Source organism: Pelobates fuscus, chromosome 5 (assembly GCF_036172605.1).
Source record: "Pelobates fuscus isolate aPelFus1 chromosome 5, aPelFus1.pri, whole genome shotgun sequence".
NCBI lineage: Eukaryota > Metazoa > Chordata > Amphibia > Anura > Pelobatidae > Pelobates > Pelobates fuscus.
This window is the reverse complement of record NC_086321.1, coordinates 194074866-194094947: the sequence shown is the minus strand read 5'-3', so window position 1 is coordinate 194094947 and position 20082 is coordinate 194074866. Positions and strand designations below refer to the sequence as shown.

The 20082-nt window shown below is 41.4% G+C and overlaps 1 protein-coding gene across 3 annotated transcripts in view; it reads left to right on the top strand.

Annotated features, from left to right (window-relative positions):
* IPO4 (importin 4) overlaps positions 1–18244 on the top strand; it is a 126078-nt gene extending 107834 nt beyond the window's left edge. Inside the window, exons 25-31 of one of the 3 annotated variants that reach the window (XM_063454922.1) lie at positions 7419–7544; positions 12134–12342; positions 12575–12707; positions 15396–15500; positions 16557–16626; positions 16882–17023; positions 18029–18244. In XM_063454922.1, the coding sequence (XP_063310992.1) occupies positions 7419–7544; positions 12134–12342; positions 12575–12707; positions 15396–15500; positions 16557–16626; positions 16882–17012 (774 nt within the window). In that variant the 3' untranslated portion in view covers positions 17013–17023; positions 18029–18244. Of the gene's footprint in view, positions 1–7418; positions 7545–12133; positions 12343–12574; positions 12708–15395; positions 15501–16556; positions 16627–16881; positions 17044–18028 lie in introns of all 3 variants that reach the window. The other 2 variants (XM_063454921.1, XM_063454923.1) reach the window with 2 other exon arrangements.
* Positions 18245–20082: the final 1838 nt, after the last annotated feature.

Here is a 20082-nt window from a genome sequence, read left to right as displayed (position 1 = left end):
AGCATACCCAAGATTGCCGCCCAGCATAACTATAACAAGCGGAGATCCCAAACCCAGCCACCCATGTCCCCCCTGGAGATATTTGATCGACTCTGCACAAGCCTTCAGGTCATTTTGCGGGGCAGAGGACAATCTCACCGTCAAGCAGAGAAAACGGTGACATCGTGGATACGGCCTGCTGCGCGACGCAGCAATTATAGGCAGATATCACGAACCTCCAAGCTGGCCGCCCGGCAACACAAACAACTGCAGGCCCTAAGCAGAAAAACGGCGCCAAGTCCAACGGACACATTCTCCTACCCACAAAATAAAACGCCTGGCGACACCACACAACAGACACCAGCAAGGAACGCACACAATCAAAAGCTTGACGCCCAGCGTAGCAGGTACAGACCTCACACGAAGAACGCTACATTTCCAGCGGCTGCTCGCGCTACGGAGCACCGCTGGAGCTGACCCACGAAGCAGAGAAAGCAAACCCAGGGACAACGTCGGAGGGATGAACAAAGAAAACACCCAGGGATTACCTACGCTGGGCATCGGCTGAAGCGACCACTGACTCGCCACACACGAGCGCTCTGAGCCTGGACTGTCCGGAATCTGCATAACGGGCCACCCAGACACAGTTGCCTCACGCACATCCCACAAAGACCGTGCCCCAAGCCGGCATTGCATTGTGCAGATACTGACATTCATGATGGAACTTGTAGCCAGTGGTATGCTAGACTACTTGGCTATTATTTGCAGAACCATAAGTTTAATATGTTTGGAGAACATGGCAATGTTACTTGACAGACTAAGCAGGTTTTTGTGATGTTATGCAATAGAACATGAATAGACCTAGAGATTAATGATATTATAACCGTTTTATGCCTTTACCAGTTAAATGCCTCCTAGAGGACTTATCTTGTATAATGCTTGCTGGTGCTCTTTTTGAATACTTCTCACTTGAATTTTAAGCATGTATTTTCAAACTATTCATATATAGCTCGACGTTGGTGCCAGTAGGAAATTCTTAAATAGTAACTGTGCTATACTTAGTTCCATGTTTTTTCTCATCAGAGTGCAAATATATAGCACACATGGCTGAATAAGCATATCTTAATTAATCACTAATCTTAGCATGTCTAGCCTGCTCTGACACTTAAGCGTTTTCATCACTACTTGGTTCTTTTAAACTACCCGCATTACTGTCAGGCAGCTTACCTACTACATATACTGTTACTCAATACCTACTCCTTAGTACTCTTTAACTTACACTGAGTTTTCTCTTGAAATTACCGTATTATATAATATAAAATGTGCATTGTTAATACCTGCCTAACAAATGTTTATGTATGTTGAATTGAAAGGCGAGCAAAAGCTGTTGTGGCAATGTAAGCCTAACTGTTCTTTTCGCAAGCACAATAAAATAAAGAATAAAAAAAAAAAAAATCAGGATTGTAATAAAATAAGATCTATAATCAATAAACACTGGCATGTTCTTAAAAAAGATGATGAACTCGGGGGGCGGAGCCGAGTAACTGACTAGACGCACTCTACCCGAGCTCCCGCAGTGCAGGCCCAAACTTAGCGGATTACCCGAGATCAAATGCTGCAATCCACTCAAGCACCAGCTCATGGGCAAGAGACAGCAGCCACGGTCATGCCGACACCACATGTGACGCCCGACCCGACCGGGAAACGTGGCAGCAAGCTGAGGCCTAGTGGAGGCACGGGGGATGGACGGGCGCCTTCCCGCCAGATGCCACCCGCAATGCACGAGTGCAAACCACGCACCCCACCCCACCCCCCCCATGGATTGGTGGGGGAAATCCCAGTCCCCGACAGGTGGAGTGCCCCGAACCCCGCACCCGACGACAGGCAAAAATACCTACACAAGCGAGAGGGAGACGGTGCACCTAAGATGGCAGCTCAAGCAGACACAATAGTGTCTAACAAACGACGACAACGCCCTGGTATGGCAGATACCGGGAACCAAGCAAGATACCCCATAATAGTGACTTTCGAACGCTTCTGGGCCAAGTTGCAGGCATGTTTGCAGCCTGAAATGCCTCGCCGACACCCTACCACGAGGGCTGGAGTCGCAGGTATGCGGAAGAATGGGGGTCCGCCTCAGGGCCACTCTACGACCCACGCTACCACATCACACACACGTGGCCCTCCCGGGCTGAGAGCAGTAAGGGGCGCACCCCAGAGGTGCCGGCCACACTGGCGGAGTACAAATAAGCGACTACCCAAGCGACTTGGCAAGACTCCCCGCACCACCCCGAAGGGGTTGAACCTGGGCCATGATGGCTCCCAGGCTCACGGCCGACTAGCACCAGCTCTCGCACAGCTCCGGGGTGGGAGGGGGTTCCCGATTCTGAACCACTGCGACACTACCCAACCGAGACGTAAGCCAGGTAGAAGACCTACACCCGACCACGCTGTATCCCAGCAAAGTTCATCTGCTCTAGAAGCCTACCGACCCTGCTGTTGCAGGTACGTGACCTGCGGCGGGCAAATCCGAGACACTGTCAAGGGACAGCCTACCCAATTGTGGCAGCACCTGCTTTACTGCACGAGAGCAGGGGTGAGGAACCCCATCGAGGAGGCTGGAGACAGCGGAGACGGGACTTACCTGACACAAGGCATAGGCTGACGGGCCCGCAAGACGTACCTGCTGAGTGGCTACTTACCCAGCATAATGTCTGCACCACATATGGGACTTTGAAGGACTGTATGTTGAAGCACGTTTCCTACTGCCCAGTGGCATTTCCTAGTTGTTTGCCTCACCAGTTCTAGTTTAGCATGTTTTCTCATACTGTTCATACCGTTAGAACTAAATTCTAGATGTCACTTAATTTATTCATACTGCATTACATGCCTACACCAGCGTAATGTATTTTACATAGTCACTACATACACCAGTGGGTTAAATCGCACTTAACTGCTTACTAGTCTCAGAGGATCATTCATCCCCTCTCTCTGTTGCATTATATACCGTTCACATCTATACGCATTCACTCTAGAGAGAGTACAATAGAGGCTCATCTGCTTGCTACCCCACTGATGCACATAGCTTACATATGTAAAGCCTCATACCCTGCTTAACCTAACGTTGATACAGCAAGTATGTGATTAAGCTATACCCAGCTTTGTCTAACCTGTCAATATTACCCTGCGAAAGGTACCTCATACTTTAATTAACAAAACGCTGAATATAATAGGTACAGGATTGCATACGGCAGGCGTATAACTACACATAATGTACCTTCTGGAAGCAGATACCTTGACTGTTTATCCTACGTTTAATTATGCTTTCTCGTTGATTATCTTTTTCTTTTTCTTTGTTTTTAACTTACATACGACAGACACAACTTATATAAGCCTGTGACCCTTTAAATTCACAAAAAGTCAGTATGTTCACTCGAATAGCTTATCATCTGCCTTATCGGAAAACTGACATGTTGTCCTTATTCTTGACGATCTTACAACAAAATATAAAATGTGCGCTGTTTAGATATGCCAAACAAATGTTTCTCAATGTTGTCCTAAATGCAAGCAATAGCTGTTGTGGCATTGCCTGCCTATCTGTATTGTTCATGCACAATAAAATAAAGAAAAAAGATGATGAACTCAAAAAAATTATCCCAGAGAAGCCTTTTATTACTTTTAGAGGAGCACCTAATTTGATTTATTTATTAATATGTCCATGTGGACTAAAATATGTAGGGCGAACAATTCGCCCACTACACGAACATGTGAACAATATTATAAAATATTATTAAAGGTTACGATAATCACACTGTTTCTGCACATTTTAAGAAATATCATAAAAATATCATAATAAAGATCCAAAGGGCTTAGCATTTTTAGGAATAGAGATGGTAAAGAAGTCGTGGCGAGGAGGAAATCATATTATAGATATAGGCAAAAAAGAGATGCAGTGGGTCCACAGATTAAAAACTCTAGAACCTAGGGGGCTCAATATAGAATTTGATTTATTTAATTTTTTAAGGTTAAAAAATTTATATTTTAGGCTTCTACTAAAAAGAAGGGAAAGAAAAAAGAGAAAAGAAAGAAAAGTTTCTTTTTTTTTTTTTTGTCAATCTTTATTTTATTGAGGCATGTGATTATAGTGGTACAGAATAAAGAGAGGGAGACATGCAGGGGTCATACAGGTTGTACATATCATGGTAAATTGCAATGTCTCCGCAGATTAACGGCCTCATTTTATATTTTATAAACAAGCTTAACTGAGAGAGTGCATAGTAAAGTAAAAAGGTCAAGATGATGGACATTCAGTGTGTTAAACACGGCTTAATAACATGTTATTTAAGCAGTAACAGGCGAGTGATTGTCATATTATAGCATAGATTTTTAAACAATGGCGTATTGAGAGTTACCTGCACATTTTTGTCATTTAAGGAAAACACGTTTAAACATTTCGAGAAGAATCTAAGTAGTATATGTTTCCAGCTTAGTTCAGTAGATTTTCTGCGCTTATCCCTAAACTATAATAATGTCAAAATGATTATCTATGTTTGTAGATTGTTATACACATTATTTTAGTCTGGCACATTTTTGTTATTTATCAAAGTTTAACAGTGTAGTGTACATTGATGAAGAGGTAATAAACATTTTTATAAGTATAATAACATAGGCTATGGTTATTCATGCTTGACCTGTGGCTAGACGTCGAGTACGTCAGTAAGCTGGCAACATGAAATCTAGATAACTGGCGCATAGCTGGCCTTAAAGGTAAGTAATGTAGGCCACAGTAAATATTTACATGCATAGATTATGGGCTAGGCTGATTAGCGTTTGACTCTTGGTTAAATGTGGATTAAGACAGTAGGCTGGCTGCATAAAACATAATTACCCGGCATTCAAACTGGCACAGAGGGTAAGAGTTGGGAACCACATTAAAAAAGACATAGCTAGCAAAATCATTTAAGCATCAACTGATGGCAAAGAGAACTGGGTTAGTTAGTCCTACAGCGCTGGTATTGTAGAAGTGGTCTGCCCTGGCAGTAAGCCTGGCATGTCAGTACAGTCAAGCAGTCATTCAGCCAATTCCCTGGCTGGGCTGTAAGCTTCCATGTGAAGACATTTCGAGGGCCTCGGCCTTGCGTGTCAGGTAGGCTAGAGGGATTCCACCGCTGCTACCCTGACTTGTGTGGGTATCGTGGGTGGCGGTGATGCCTCCCTGGTGATGTGGCGGCCTCTCCGCTCCCCGTGTTGTTTTCCGTGCTGGCGCTGAGGTGCCCCTGCCCTTTCGGTGCCCACTCCCCGGGTGTCTGTAGGTGGATTTCGTCGCTGGTGGCGTCGCTGTCGGTCCCTGATATGCTGCTGAGGTCTCGGGACTGTCCTGCATTTTCCCGTTAAGGGGATGGTATGGGTTCCTGGTTCCCGGATCAGGTGAGTGACTAGTGTGGGGGCCGTATTTGGCGTGGCTTCTCTCGTGTATATGTGGGTCCGTGCGTTTGCCCAGACAGCCAGACGTCTGTTCAGGTCTGTGGGGTCGCTTGTCACTGCGGATCGTGGCGGCCTTTCTGGGTGCCTGCGGAGGGTACCTGTAGTGGAGGCGTCGGGTTTTCGGACGGAGCCATGTGGCCACCAGCTTGGCAGCCAATCTGTGAGCCAATCCGCGATCGTGCAGCATTGCCCGGAGGCTCGCGCAGAGCCGATCGAGTGCCAGTAAAGGGTCCGTTGCTTGTCGGGCACGTGTGCTCCGCCTCGTGGGCCTACGATGGACGGCCATCTTGGCTTCGTCCCCGTCTAGAGCCTCCTGCAAGTGGGTTTCCAGGTCGCCAGTTTTCTGTGTGGGTCCATAGATTGCGGGTGTTTGGACCGGGTTAACCCCCACCGGTCCTGGGGGGGGAGGAGAGGCCCGATACTTCAGGTGCCGCACGCTTTGATGAGTAGGGAGAGCGGCCGCCTCTCCCCTGCACCTCGTCGTGTAGGCCCCAAGCCTCCGATCTACCGATCCAGCGTTCTTTCCGGGTGTGTGGGGTATCATTCTGCTCCCCGTCTTTGGCGTCGTCGAGTAAGGTAAGTTGGGGTTCAGGGTCTGAGATTTTCCCCCCGTTTTCCGCTGTAAATCAGGACCGGGCTCGGGAGCTCATAGATTTTGCGTCTAGTCGGCTCCCCGGTCAGGCTCCGCCCCCCAGTTTCTTTGTTTTTAAATTGTTTTCCTTGGAAATTGCTTAGTCTATATAGTATATTACTGTATTCTAATTGATATATGTACTAATTTTCTATTTTTTATATTCTATACAGCAGTTATGTATCTTTTTAATGTTACAAATATACTTCTTATTATCTTTAAATGAGATATAATTTTTAAGAAATTTGATTTTGTTGTTTTTTACATGGCCAGAGAATGTTTAGTACTGTTCCTTTAAATGTATTTACTTATATATAGGTTTATATGGACTATGATATATTGGCTATATACATTTTTAAGCCAATATTTCTATATATAAACTTTTTAATAGATGGAATTTTGAATAAAGTTGATTGAAATTTTTTATTTTGCATATTTAAGAGGTATATAAACTCTTTAAGTGTAAATGAGTGGCTGGAAGATTGCAATAAAGACTATTGATGCTAATTAACAGTAAAATTAACTGTTTTGAAATATTTTTATGGTAACTTCTCCTTTCTCTGGAACACATGTAAACGTGTTATTGTCACATAGACTTTATACTGTAACTTTTGTTATTTTTGTGTGCAGGCTCAGATTGGCCATCAGGCAACTTACCCCTCCCCATACCCCATCATAGCACGTATCTCCCTCATTATAGCCCTTGTCCCTCATCACAGCACATATCCTTCACCACAGCCCTCATCCCCAACCATTACAGTCCCTATACCCCCACTATACAGCCCATATCTCCCACAAACACTGCAGTTCCTATCCCCTCGGTACAAGGAGATTGCTAAATAATAGACTGTTATTTGGGAGACCCTCTCTCTAAAGTAATGTTGTAAATTATCACAGTTGCTACCTTTACATGTTTTATGAGCTTTGATGTGTGTATTACTGTTTCACTGTAGGTGTCTGCTTTATACAAGACTGATTTGGATGGGCTACAGAAGCTTAGTCAGAACCACTATTTTAGTGGAGATACATCTTTCTGTTTAATATAGTTCACATTTTCTCTGTAGATAAACCTGTTTTGATCTTGGACCATTTACCTTTCACATTTTTTCCAAGTGTTTGGTTTGGGTTCCTATGCAATCTTATTTCAATATATTTGGAGTAAGTCCTTCTGTCCAGTTCTAATTATAGGATTATTTAATATGTAATAATGCCCAGTAACTCAGTGAAGCCACGTCAAGATAGGAGAATGCATTAGATATTCCCACTCCTAACTGTGTGTACGAGAGGTCTTTTTAACCCAAGTATTTACTTTGTTTTTCTCTAGGCGGAGATGGACTCCATGCTGATAGAATATGCAGGAGAGGGGATTCCTCTGATCGCAGCAGCAGTCGGTGGCGCCACATTTGCCCCATATTTTGCTGGATTTCTTCCATTGCTCCTTAACAAAGTTGTGAGTGCCTCTTTGTATACATTTCTGTATAGATTATACTGTGGATTATGAGTTTAACTATCCATATCATTGACAGTGAAGTGTAATGAAGTAAATATTTCAAAAGGATGAATATCTATGTATACCAATATCTCTCTGTGTGCCCTCCTTGAAGAGTTATTCACTAAACCTGGAATTATGGAGAAATGATTAGTGAACTGCAAATTTTAGGTCATAATAGCTGAATTATTAAAAAATCTAAGCTTCTTTGACCTAAATATTGAAATTTACTTTTTCCCTTCAGATTAGAGGCAGGTCTTTACAACTGGGATCTCATCTGGAGGGATAAAACAGGCAGGCAATCTCCAAAACTTTTCAAGGACCTCCCCCAATTAACCTTTGGCCTTATAAATTGCTTCCTATCCAAGACATCCCCAGTTCTTTGCCTGCCTCCGGCAGAGGAGGGTGTCAGGTCAGGTTTTCTCCTTAGAAGTATGGTGAGAGGGCTGAGGCTCTGGAGGCTCTACTTCTTTTAAATACATTTTTCAGAGATCAGCCAGGGTTAACACTCCAGACGGCTGTAGCTTCCCCGGTTGTATTAATTCCGTCTATACCGTGCCAGGTGCCGGGCAGACGATGGTGCGCTTTTGGGCACTAGCTGGGAAGTCCTGGCGGTGGAACACTCGTACAGGTTACGTTTATTTCCACCGTGGAATCGCGAAATGCAGGACATGCGTAATGTGATTTTAAAATTCAGGCGCCAATATCTTTGTTTTTTCTCTCCGGGGTCAAGATATTGGTTTCCAGGACTTAGAGAGGCTGTTTACCCAGCAGCAACTAACTGTTGCCAGGTGCACTTAGAATCTGTTGCAAGTGTGTTCTCACCAACCTCCAACACACTCTGAGTTACATTTTAAGGTAAGCCTTTTTGATTTATCTTAAATGACTCTAGCCTAATTAAGTTAATTATCAGTGCTGCAACGTAGATAACAAATGTTTCTAAGTAGGAGAGTTTTTAACTTCTCTTCAATTAACCCCTTATGGTCTGAACTTCTGGAATAAAATGGGAATCATGACATGTCATACATGTCGTGTGTCCTTAAGGGGTTAAGGATTATTACTAAAGTCTTAAATCATATAGCGCTGTGCAGGGGTAAGCACTTAGTAGATTGGGTCCAAAATAGATTATTCTTTGAGTAAAGCATATAAAGGGTATTAGCATATACTTTTACATAATTCTATTGGGAAACTTAAAGTTTCCTTTCTGGCTCAAATTAGCTGCTGCTTGGTGATTAGTTAATATGGGTTTCAATAATCACTAATTGCTGCAACAGGGTCAGCAATTAAAGTGAAGTGTTTGGTGGAATATATTCACAAGAGCATGACCCGTATGACTATTGGAGGATTATCCTCGCTATGTTATGCTTAGGAGGCTGATATTTAAAATCTGGATTTGGTTAAGTTAATATACTGTTGTAGCAGATGGATTCTTTAAATGCCAGGATCCTAGCTGCAGTGTTTATTTGCTTAACCCCTTAAGGACTGAGGACGGTTCAGGACCGTCATCGGCATTTTTGCGTTGCCGACCGATGACGGTCCTGAACCGTCCTAACGTTAAGATATACTTACCCGATCGCCGTCGTTCCCCCGGCGGCGATCGGCGGTGCTCCCGTTGTGGGGAGACTGCCTGCAGCCCAGACAGTAAAGAATTACTTCTGCTATTGATTCCTGCAGAGTCTGCATCAAACAGGTTTTGAAGTACAGTTTGCAGATATTCTTTCTGCTCTAGCCTCTGCTTCCCAATTACTGCTAAGGAAAGCCTGGATCATGGGTATTGTCTTATTCTGACTGTATATCTATGTAATCAGTCTCGCTTCCGCCAATAAAGATGGTAACCTGTATGAACTAGTCTTCATGGAAAATTATTTCTTCCTCATGTTACTGGGCTTGAAGCAAATTCTAGTACAGCTGCAAACCTATGGATCATGGTGTAGTTCCACCAGGTTCAATTTGTTCCCTGCAAATAGATACGATATGACTGAGATGGTTTTCTGCCTAGGTTTGTCTGCAGTTTTCTTTTAAGAAAATGCTTATGGCAATTGCCGCTTGAGATTCTCTCACTATGCAAAATATTGCCATCCATAAATTTGTTGAATCTCTACAATTCTGCTTCCTCAGGGGCATCTAATTAATTTTTGTACACCAGCCCCTAAAGGTTAGGGTGTTTCTACAGCATACAGGTGGATGCTAATCAATCTTCTGATAAATAATTCCCTTTTCAGGAAGTGTGCAGTTCTGGTGTTTGTCAAGGAACAGTTCAGGTGCAAATATTTTGACAAGGGTTTTTGACTCTCAGAGAATGGTAATTCCCTGAAGAAAAACATTGCGGTTCTCTCTGTCATTATCACCTGAAATCTCTCTGCTACTTCAGTAGACAGATACTTGGGAAATAATATTGGTTCCCGTCTTGTAAGAACCTGCTTGGTCTCTTCAGCTTCTTTAGGTATAGCACTGTTTACAGGTCCTTCAGTGGCCAGATACAGTTGCTAATAAGATTTTGCAGTAAAATCCTATACTTCGGTCATTCCTTTCTGAACCAGGCAGAAGTAAAGGATGCCAGACGGTTCTTACTTTTTGTTCTAGTTCTCAAATCGATCGTTCAGAATTTTAGAACTGATGCTCCAGGTCTCAGCTAGGTTCTCATAGGGATGATGGGAAATTAGCTGAGATAATTTGTAAAAACCTATCCGACTACATAGGACCGAAGGCTATCTGGAAAGCTCTTTGCCTTTCAGATAAAGACCAGGTATTATCTTATCCAGATCTGGTCAGATAGTTCTACATCGGTAGCAATTATGTACAAACAAGGTCATCTTGTTTGAAAAATCTTGTTCCAGGATTTGCTTGGGTTAGTTTTTCTTAGATCTTTTCACTGATGCATAGAACTAAATATTCCTCTGTTTAGCTGTAGCATTGAGTAGTCAACATTTAATACAAAGCAGATTGGTTCATACTCCTTGATCTTTACTCAAACGATAGTAAGAATTTGATTTTCCAGTTATGGAACTGGGACTTCTAGATCAAACAGCATGAAGTGTTTCATTGGACAAGCTTGGACAGAGCTGCAAGCTTTGGTTTCCTTTTCTTTCTTGGGAATTCCAGTCTAACCTATAGTTTCCTCCTTGTTCCCTATTCCCCAAGATCCTATAGGATGGGAAAGGTGAGAATGATAGTCTTCCTCCCTTGGTGGCAAGTAGCTGTTTAACCATTCATCAAAAATGTTCCGGAGGAATCTTTGGGGACCTTAACTGTAAATAGGCATCCTGGAATTCTCAAGGGTACCGCTTCTCAAAATTGTTGTAATTCAAGCTGACGACCTGGTTTATGTATACCAGATACTGAAGGATAAGGTTTTGTCTCAGGAAATTATTGACAATTTATTTTACTATAAATGGATCTTGTTCCAAGATTTATTCCAAGTATGGAAGGTGTTGTTTTTTAAGATATTGGTTCTTAGAAAAACAGGCATCCGCTTCAAAGTTTTAACCTCTTCTTTTTTTTCTTCGGATGGGCTTTGCGGATGGTTTAAAGCCAGAGCTCCTCAAGGTCAAATTTCGGTTATCAGTTGATTTTCAGAGTTTGGTCTCCAAATCACCAGTATTTGCTAGGCTCTTTTGTGGTTAGTTCCTATCTTCAGGGAATCTTTTCCGCAGGGGATCTTCTTTTTTTTTTTTTTTTTTTTTTTTTACTCTGCTGATTTGAGTCTTCAGTCTAGGTCTTTGGGGGTAGTCACACAAAATATTTTTGGAAAGGACTTCAAGTTTATGTTTTCAGCAGGAGAAAGTGGAGTTAAGTTGGATTCTTTAATTCTTCTCAATCTTCCATCTAACACTATTTTTCTAACTTTTCCCAACAGCGTTCTAGGGTCTTGGAATTCTAATTCCACTGCCTGGGCGTTTAGTTTTCGTCTACGTTACCTTAAAGGTCTGCATTCGTTAGAGTTTTCTCATCTAACACCTATCTCCATTGAAGCTCCTTCGATCAGTTCAAATCGGTTGCCTGAGGGCTTCTGCTATACATTCTCTCGATTTCATAACAGCCACGAGGTGATCTCTTCACTCACTTTGGTCTGTTGATCTTGGAAGATACAACTTTGGTTGCAGATTTTTTGCAGTGAGACTTGAGTCCCGCCCTAAGGGATTGCTTTTGGAGATCCCAGTCGTAAAGCACTGCCTCTAATCTGAAGGGAAAAACAAATTTTTTTACTTACCGTAAATTTCTTTTCCCAGAAGATTAGAGGCAGTGCTTACTTCCCCCCCAAATTTGTTCATAGTCTGAGTGGTACGGTTATTCGGCTTTTGTAATTTCTGGGGATGTCTTGGATAGGAAGCAATTTATAAGGCCAAAGGTTAATTGGGGGAGGTCCTTGAAAAGTTTTGGAGATTGCCTGCCTGTTTTATCCCTCCAGATGAAATCCCAGTCGTAAAGCACTGCCTCTAATCTTCTGGAAAAAGAAATTTACGGTAAGTAAAAAATTTTGTTTTTGGTCATTTCTGCTCATCTATGCTCTCTCACAATGTTTTTTTATTTTTTTTCTCCTTTTCCTGCAGAAACCCACTTGCTCACCAGCGGAGAAGTCCTTTGCAGTGGGCACTTTGGCAGAATCTGTGGTGGCCATTGGTCCAGCAACTGTTCAATTTGTACAGCAAATCCTCCCAGCTTTTATCACAGGGGTGCGAGATGAAGATAACGAAGTGCGGAGTAATTCAGTGTTTGGACTTGGTGTCCTAGCAGAGCATGGTGGTGACGTTATACAGCAGTATCCTTCACTGAATATATGTATTATCACCTTTGTTGTCTCTTTGAGTCTTTCTTTCCCCTGTGAGTTGTGCACATCCCTTCCTTCCATCCTCATGTATAGAATGAAGCCATCCCCTTCTCTGTGGTTTCAATGATTTCTCCATAAAATCTATTCGTACTCTCTGTATTCTCCCCCAACCCATTCTCTTGTTTCTTTTTTTTCTTTTTTTATTTCCTTGACGTTCTTTCAGACAATACCCCAAGCTTCTCTCCATATTGTCTTCCATTATCAGCTGTGAGAAAAACACACGGGTTTTGGACAATGTGTGTGGGGCTGTAAGTCGAATGGTGCTCAGTCACCCAAACGGTGTTCCTTTGGAACAGGTAAGTAGAGCAGTACCTTACAGATAATGTTTTTTCTTTACCTTCACTTTTGCCACCTTTTAACATATCTAATTAAATGTTAAGTTTGTGGAAATAGTGTTGCCACAAATAAATGTTGTTTTAAACCTGTAAATACATTTTAAAATTAAATATAATGCTCATGAATTAACAACATTAATATATAGTGTGTCCCAACTAGTAGCAGAGATTTTGGCAGAATATATATATTTGAAAATGTATTTTATAACCTCTGACTATTTTTGATATATTGTAAATATCTATACCTCCTTTTTCTTTTTCTAGGAGAATGTTAGAAACAACAAAACCAAATTAATTATCTATCCTGAATCTTTCCACCCATCTGTTTATTTTACTTACTTTTAAATATTTGGTTGTGATGTACTCTGCTTGTCTCCTTTTCCTTTCTGTGGGATACCTAACCCCATGAGTAATGTCTTAGAAACCTAGAATGTGACGGCAGATAAGAACCATTCGGCCCATCTAGTCTGTCCAATTTTCTAAATACTTTCATTAGTCCCTGGCCTTATCTTATAGTTAGGATAGCCTTATGCCTATCCCACGCATGCTTAAAGGACCACTATAGTGCCAGGAAAATAAACTTGTTTTCCTGGCACTATAGGGTCTTTAGGTCCCCCTCCCGCCGGGCTCAAGAGGGTTTAAGTGGTTAAACACTTACCTTTCTCCAGCGCCGGGCTCCCTCAGCGCTGGGGACTCTCCTCCCTCTTACGACATCATCCGCCGAATGCGCACGCGCATTCAATCACTCCATAGAAAAGCATTTCTTAATGCTTTCCTATGGACAGCAGCGTCTTCTCACTGTGAAAATCACAGTAAGAAGTGCGGAAGCGCCTCTAGCGGCTGTCAATGAGACAGCCACTAGAGGCTGGATTAACCCTAATGTAAACATAGCAGTTTCACTGAAACTGCTATGTTTACAGCTGCAGGGTTAACCCTAGATGGACCTGGCACCCAGACCACTTCAGCTCATAGTGGTCCTTTAAACTCCTTTACTGTGTTAACCTCTACCACTTCAGCTGGAAGGCTATTCCATGCATCCACTACCCTCTCAGTAATTAATACTTCCGGATATTATTTTTAAACCTTTGCCCCTCTAATTTAAGACTATGTCCTCTTGTTGTGGTAGTGTTTCTTCTTTTAAATATAGTCTCCGCCTTTACTGTGTTGATTCCATTGTTTCTATCATATCCACCCTGTCTCGTCTTTCCTCCAAGCTATACATGTTAAGTTCCTTTAACATTTCCTGGTAAGTTTTATCCTGCAATCCATGAACAAGTTTAGTAGCCCTTCTCTGAACTCTCTCTAAAGTATCAATATCCTTCTGGAGATACTATCTTCAGTACTGCGTACAATACTCCAAGTGAGGTCTTACCAGTGTTCTGTAAAATGTCATTAACACTTCCCTCTTTCTACTGCGAATACCTCTCCCTACACAACCAAGCATTCTGCTAGAATTTCCTGCTGCTCTATTACATTGTCTGCCTGTCTTTAAATCATCAGAAATAATCACCCCTAAATCCCTTTCCTCAGATGTTGAGATTAGGACTCTATCAAATATTCCGTACTCTGCCCTTGGGTTTTTACGTCCAAGATGCATTATCTTGCACTTATCCACATTAAATGTCAGTTGCCACAACTCTGACCATTTTTCTAGTTTACCTAAATCATTTGCCATTTGGCTTATCCCTCCTTGAACATCAACCCTGTTACATATCTTAGTATCATCAGCAAAAAGACATACCTTACCATCAAGACCTTCTGCAATATAACTAATAAAAATATTAAAGAGAATGGTTCCAAGTACAGATCCCTAAGGTACCCCAGTGGTGACAAGCCCATGCTTCGAATATACTCCATTGACTGCAACCCTCTGTTGCCTGTCACTCAGCCACTGCCTTACCCATTCAACAATATTGGAATCCAAACTTATAGATTGCAGTTTACTGATCAGCCTTCTATGTGCAACAGTGTCAAAAGCCTTACTGAAATCTAGGTAAGCAATGTCTACTGCACCAGCCTGATCTGTTATTTTAGTTACCCAATCAAAAAAATCATTAAGATTAGTTTGGCATGATCTCCCTGAAGTAAATCCATGTTGTGTCTGATCTTGAAATCCATGTGATTTTTAACAATCCTATCCTTTAACATGGTTTCCATTTCTTTCCCCACTACTGTTCCCCCTACAGTTGCCTGACTCCTCCCTACTACCTTTCTTGTGAATGGGCACAACATTTGCTAACTTCCAATCTTCTGGGACTACTCCTGTTAACAATGATTGGTTAAATAAATCTGTTAATGGTTTTGCTAGTACACCACTAAGCTCTTTTAATAACTTTGGGTGTATTCCATCAGGTCCCATTGACTTATTTGTCTTTACTTTTGACAGTTCAAATAGAACCTCTTGCTCTGTAAACATGTAACAAATGATTAATTTGTCCTTTTTCCAAACTAAGGCCCCTTTCCTTCATTTCCATCTCTAAATACTGAACAAAAATATTAATTGAGGCAGTCAACTAGACCTTTATCCTCTTCTACATACCTTCCTTTTGTTTTTAATCTAACTAATCCTTGTTTTACTTTACTTTTCTCATTTATGTATCTAAATCACCCATTTTGCATATTTTTTCTTCTTGTTATTGGCGCCTGCAGGTTTTTCCAGTGATGCTACGTTCTATGCCACTGAAAGAGGATTTTGAGGAGAATACTACAGTATTCAAGTGCATTGCATTCCTATACGAGAACTTCACTTCTCAGGTAAGTTACACAATTCAGCTTCTAATGAAACATACCATATGTATATCTCCATATTACTGTTTACCAATGGAATCCTGAAATGCAGCAATTTGTTTAGTGCAAATATGGCAAACAAAAGTTATTAATTAGAATGTACCCACAATTGATTTTTTTTTCTTTTACTGTATATTTTGTAAACCTGATTTATCTTTCTGCAGTGATGTCCACACAATTATGGCTGCTAAATGTTCCTCGTGGGCTATCTCTCATTTTGGGTAGATGAGAAGATGACTATAGTAAGGGAGGGCTTGAGAAATAGTTTTGAGTATGTCAGGTGTTTGATTAATTATTTTTTGTTAAAAAGGGTGGAGGTGCTTGAGGTGTGAGGATAGTGAATATATGATCCTCCGAGACTCTTTAAGAGTCGTCAACAATCAGAGGATTTATTAAGGCAAAACAAATGAGTGTCCTATGCTCAAATGCCGTGGTGAGTGATGTCCATACATTATTTCTTGTACAGTGCCATATGGGGGCAGTACTAATCTCAGTGCAGTGCCAGAGCATAAACATTATGGACCTTAAAGGAATACTCAGAGCACCATTACTACTACAACAACCCCAATGTATGTATACAATCTGCTTTAGAAAAGTGTGACTTCTTACCTAGGGTCTGTCAAGCATTGCTCCCTTCCTCCACTGCAGCCAGCACGTCTGAGCTTCAGCAAACTGTAGTAGTCATGGTACTTGAAGTGTTCCTTTAATCCTATTCTTCTGTATTGGGGGAACGCTGCCATGTTTGTGTTCTGGAGACCTTTTTATAAACCATTCTACCTTGCTCACCATTATGTATTGCATTTATGTGTGTCTCTATATAACTTTTCTTCATACACACATTCTCGGTAAGGAAAACTAACTTTATTCCTTTCTATTAAACAGTGTAATAAATGGCACTTATTTGTTCACATGCTTTTGTTTTGAAATTTAAAATATTTGCTATATATTGCTCAAAGGAATAGTTTGTAGGTATGTTTTAGTTGAACAAATCTTCATACCAATCCTTTAATATTTTTGCTACAGGTTATCACACAGTTAGCAGAAATTGCTAGAATCTTTGGTCATTGTTTGGGCACAAAGGAAATACAACCAGGTATGTTTTCAATATTCTGCACTTTTTTTTCTGCTACCCTCTCATGTTTTAGAAACACGGTCTGCCTGCAAAGTCTGCTGGCTTCTGTTTTTGATGTTTGATTTGATCATCTGACATTCATTTTTGCCCTAAGTATGTGCACCCTTTATTTGTTCTAGATCTCTGAAGTGTTATATTTTTGATAGCTTGCAAATTAATACAGGAAATCTTTGTTCTTCATTTGTGCCTTCTCATTTCTAATACTGCACCATACAGATACAGAGAACTGTTTAATTCTCCTTTTGAGGGACATCGCACAGAAGTTTCCACAAGATTTTCACAATGCTTTGAAGTCCGTTCCTGCTGAAGCATCTTCCAAACTCAGTGCAGTTCTCGGTCCCGCATGAGGAGCATCTTAGTATGTTCTAGTTAGTATCGGTATGTTTGAATGATTTTCAGGAGAGTATACACATTGTATTACTCTTATTTTGTTTTATTTTAAGGCTTGTGCTGCTCACAAGGCTGGTGCAAGGATTTTTGGCTACACAGGCAAAGATGCTCCACCCTTCACTGGTGTGTTTTCCAAAACCCCCTCTGTCTCTCTCTTTCTCCATTGCGCCCCCTATGTGTGTTTCTTCCCACAATCCCTTTTCTGTGTGTCTTTCCACCCCAATCCCCTTTCTGTGTGTCTTTCTTCCCCAAGCAACACTGTGCATCTTTATCCCTCCAGACCCTCTGTATGTCTCTTCCCCAAGCCCCACTGTGCATCTGTCTCCCTCCAGACCCTTTGTATGTCTCTTCCCCCAAGCCCCTTTTGTGTGTTTCTACACTCCAGCACTTTGTCTCTGCCCCCCATCACCAGCACCTCTGTGTATCTTTCTGATCCCCCAGCATCTGTGTCTCCCTTCTCCAGCCCCTCTGTGGTTTTTCTCCTCCAAGACTCTCTGTGCCTCTTTCTCCCCCAAGGCCCCTTGTATGTCTCCTCCAAGCCCCTTTGTCTCTTCCCCCAAGCCTCTATTGTGTGTTTCTACACCCCAGCCCCTGTGTGTGTGTGTGTGTGTCTCTTAATTTCTTTCTCTCAGCATCTCTGTGTCTTTCTCCTCCAACCCCTTTAGTGTGTCTTTCTACCCCAATAACCTCAATGCCTCTTCCTCCACCAACCCAGTTGTTTGTCCTTAGACCCTTTGTGTGACTCTCTCCCCCAGCCCATCTTTCTCCTCTTTCCAAGCCCCTCTGTGTGAGCTCTTGGCTCCCTTTCAGACCAGGTAGAGCTTACAGGAGACTATCGTCTATCGAAGTGCGCTCAGCTAAACTACATGGATTAACTTGACTTCCTCTTGCCAATTACTTGGAGATTGCATGTTATGCAATCCATTCCCATAAATACTTTATAAATATAACACAATTTCTCTCTTTGTTATAGGAGGAATTCATATGGCGCGTTTGTTTTCAAGTTGCAGTTCATAGTTAAGAGTTTTAAATTCCAGCCATTGGACTATGTGTTTAATGTCACCAAGCATTTGCAGTTACCTGTATCTCAGAACAGTTTGCAGGAAGGTCTCATAAAATTGCACCGACTGTGAGGGGGCTCCACCAATCTCAAGCCAAAGCAATAAAGATGAAATGTTCTTTACAGACGTTTGCTGTGTGCATCTGTGTTTTTGTATACTGTACTTAAATACATTTTCTGACTCAAAACGCATATAGCATTCATATAGACAATGCTAAAAGCTGTCACAAACCATGATATTGGATTATTGTTACTTTGGTTTATTATATGCTTGGCTTATAGAAAAAAAAATAGAAATAGACCTCTGACCCCAGCAGTGTGATTCCTTGTTGGTGAAAATCCATAATGGTAAGTACATAGGCTCCATGTCCATTAAATTCTCACATTACTGAGAGCCCCCCCAACTGCTGGGGAAACAAGAAACAAACTAGAGATTATGAAGGATGTTTAATGTCTCCAAACATCCAATATAACACAGTAAAATAAATGTATAGGAGAAATGGCCTTTTGATATATTACACACTTTCATAGCTCACTCAATATGTCCAGATCTGTTTATTAGTAAATCTGTATGTGTATCACAACAGTATGTCCAGTTCTAATTGAGCTAATCAAACAATTAAGTACTGATAGGTTATCGATGATTACCAGACAGTTTGTGGATAAGTGCATATTTTGCTTGGTAGACTCAAGAGACCTCACATCAGAACCAGACTTTAATTCTAGTCCACAGATCTCCTTTCGTCAGTTTACTACTCTCTGCAGGAAAATTGACCTGTTTTATTCCCTGCAACAATCTTGCTGAGTAAACCCAAAAAAATATTCAGTGCAAAAATTCCACCTGGAGGTAAAAACAGAACTGGGATCTGAAAGGTGAACTACAAAAGAGGGTGTTAAGCACGATTCTTGCTAGGAAAACACTCTTTCCCATATATTATGATTTGGGGTTTCTTATCATATCCAAGTATCCTTGCCTTTCTAAATGGGAAGGGGGATAGTATACACAAGGTATAGGCAACCTTCGGCACTGTAGATGTTTTGGACTACACCTCCCATGATGATTTGCCAGCATTGTGTTTTAGAGCATTATGGGGGATGTAGTCCACAACATCTGGAGTGCCAAAGGTTGCCTATCCCTGGTATACACTGTAAACTTTATAGAGAACTATAAAAAGAAAGGTACCGGTACAAACTTATGTTTCTGTAGCAGTACTTTGGGTGGTACATTATTAATTGTATATTTGCAGTTCCATTTACTGTTATACATTAGTCAAAATGGTTTCTATGACATGGGGAACAGGGAAACCACGTGCAATGGGGTACTGTAAGTAGAAAATGCATCCATAAAGGTGAAAGGTGTAGATTTTGACTTGACTCTTCTTTTGAGATGTAAATCCGGCCCTGTGTTAGATGGAATGGTAGGTTTAGGATTTTAATTGAACACATGCTGGTTTATTCATGGAAAAGCCTCCTTGATTTACATCTTGGCATAGGGAATAAACCAAAGCTTTTGTCAGAATTTTTTTTTTTTTATAACATATTACAATAGCTGTGCGTAACGAAAGAAAAAATAGACAAAGATTATACTATTTATAAAGTTACAGCATGTGGAGAACAGATCGTTGTTATACATTCACAGGGCAATTTATTAATTTAAGACCAAAGTACCAAAACTGAATAGCTGTAGCATCTCTTCTCCTGTCCAGTCCCTTGGAGGGCCTAATTCATTGAAAACAGAAACTACAAAACGCAATCTCACTAGCAGCTAGGAGAGCAGTACCTCAGTTGTGGATGCAGGTAAATTCACCACATATAGCAAAAATATTCCTGAAGCTTATGGAAACGTATTTAATGGACAAACAAGCAGAACAGGGGCATAACACACTACCAGCCTTACCACCCAAAAAATATGGTGTGGACATCTTACCAGGGACAGTAGCCTTAAATGGGACACTATATATCAATTT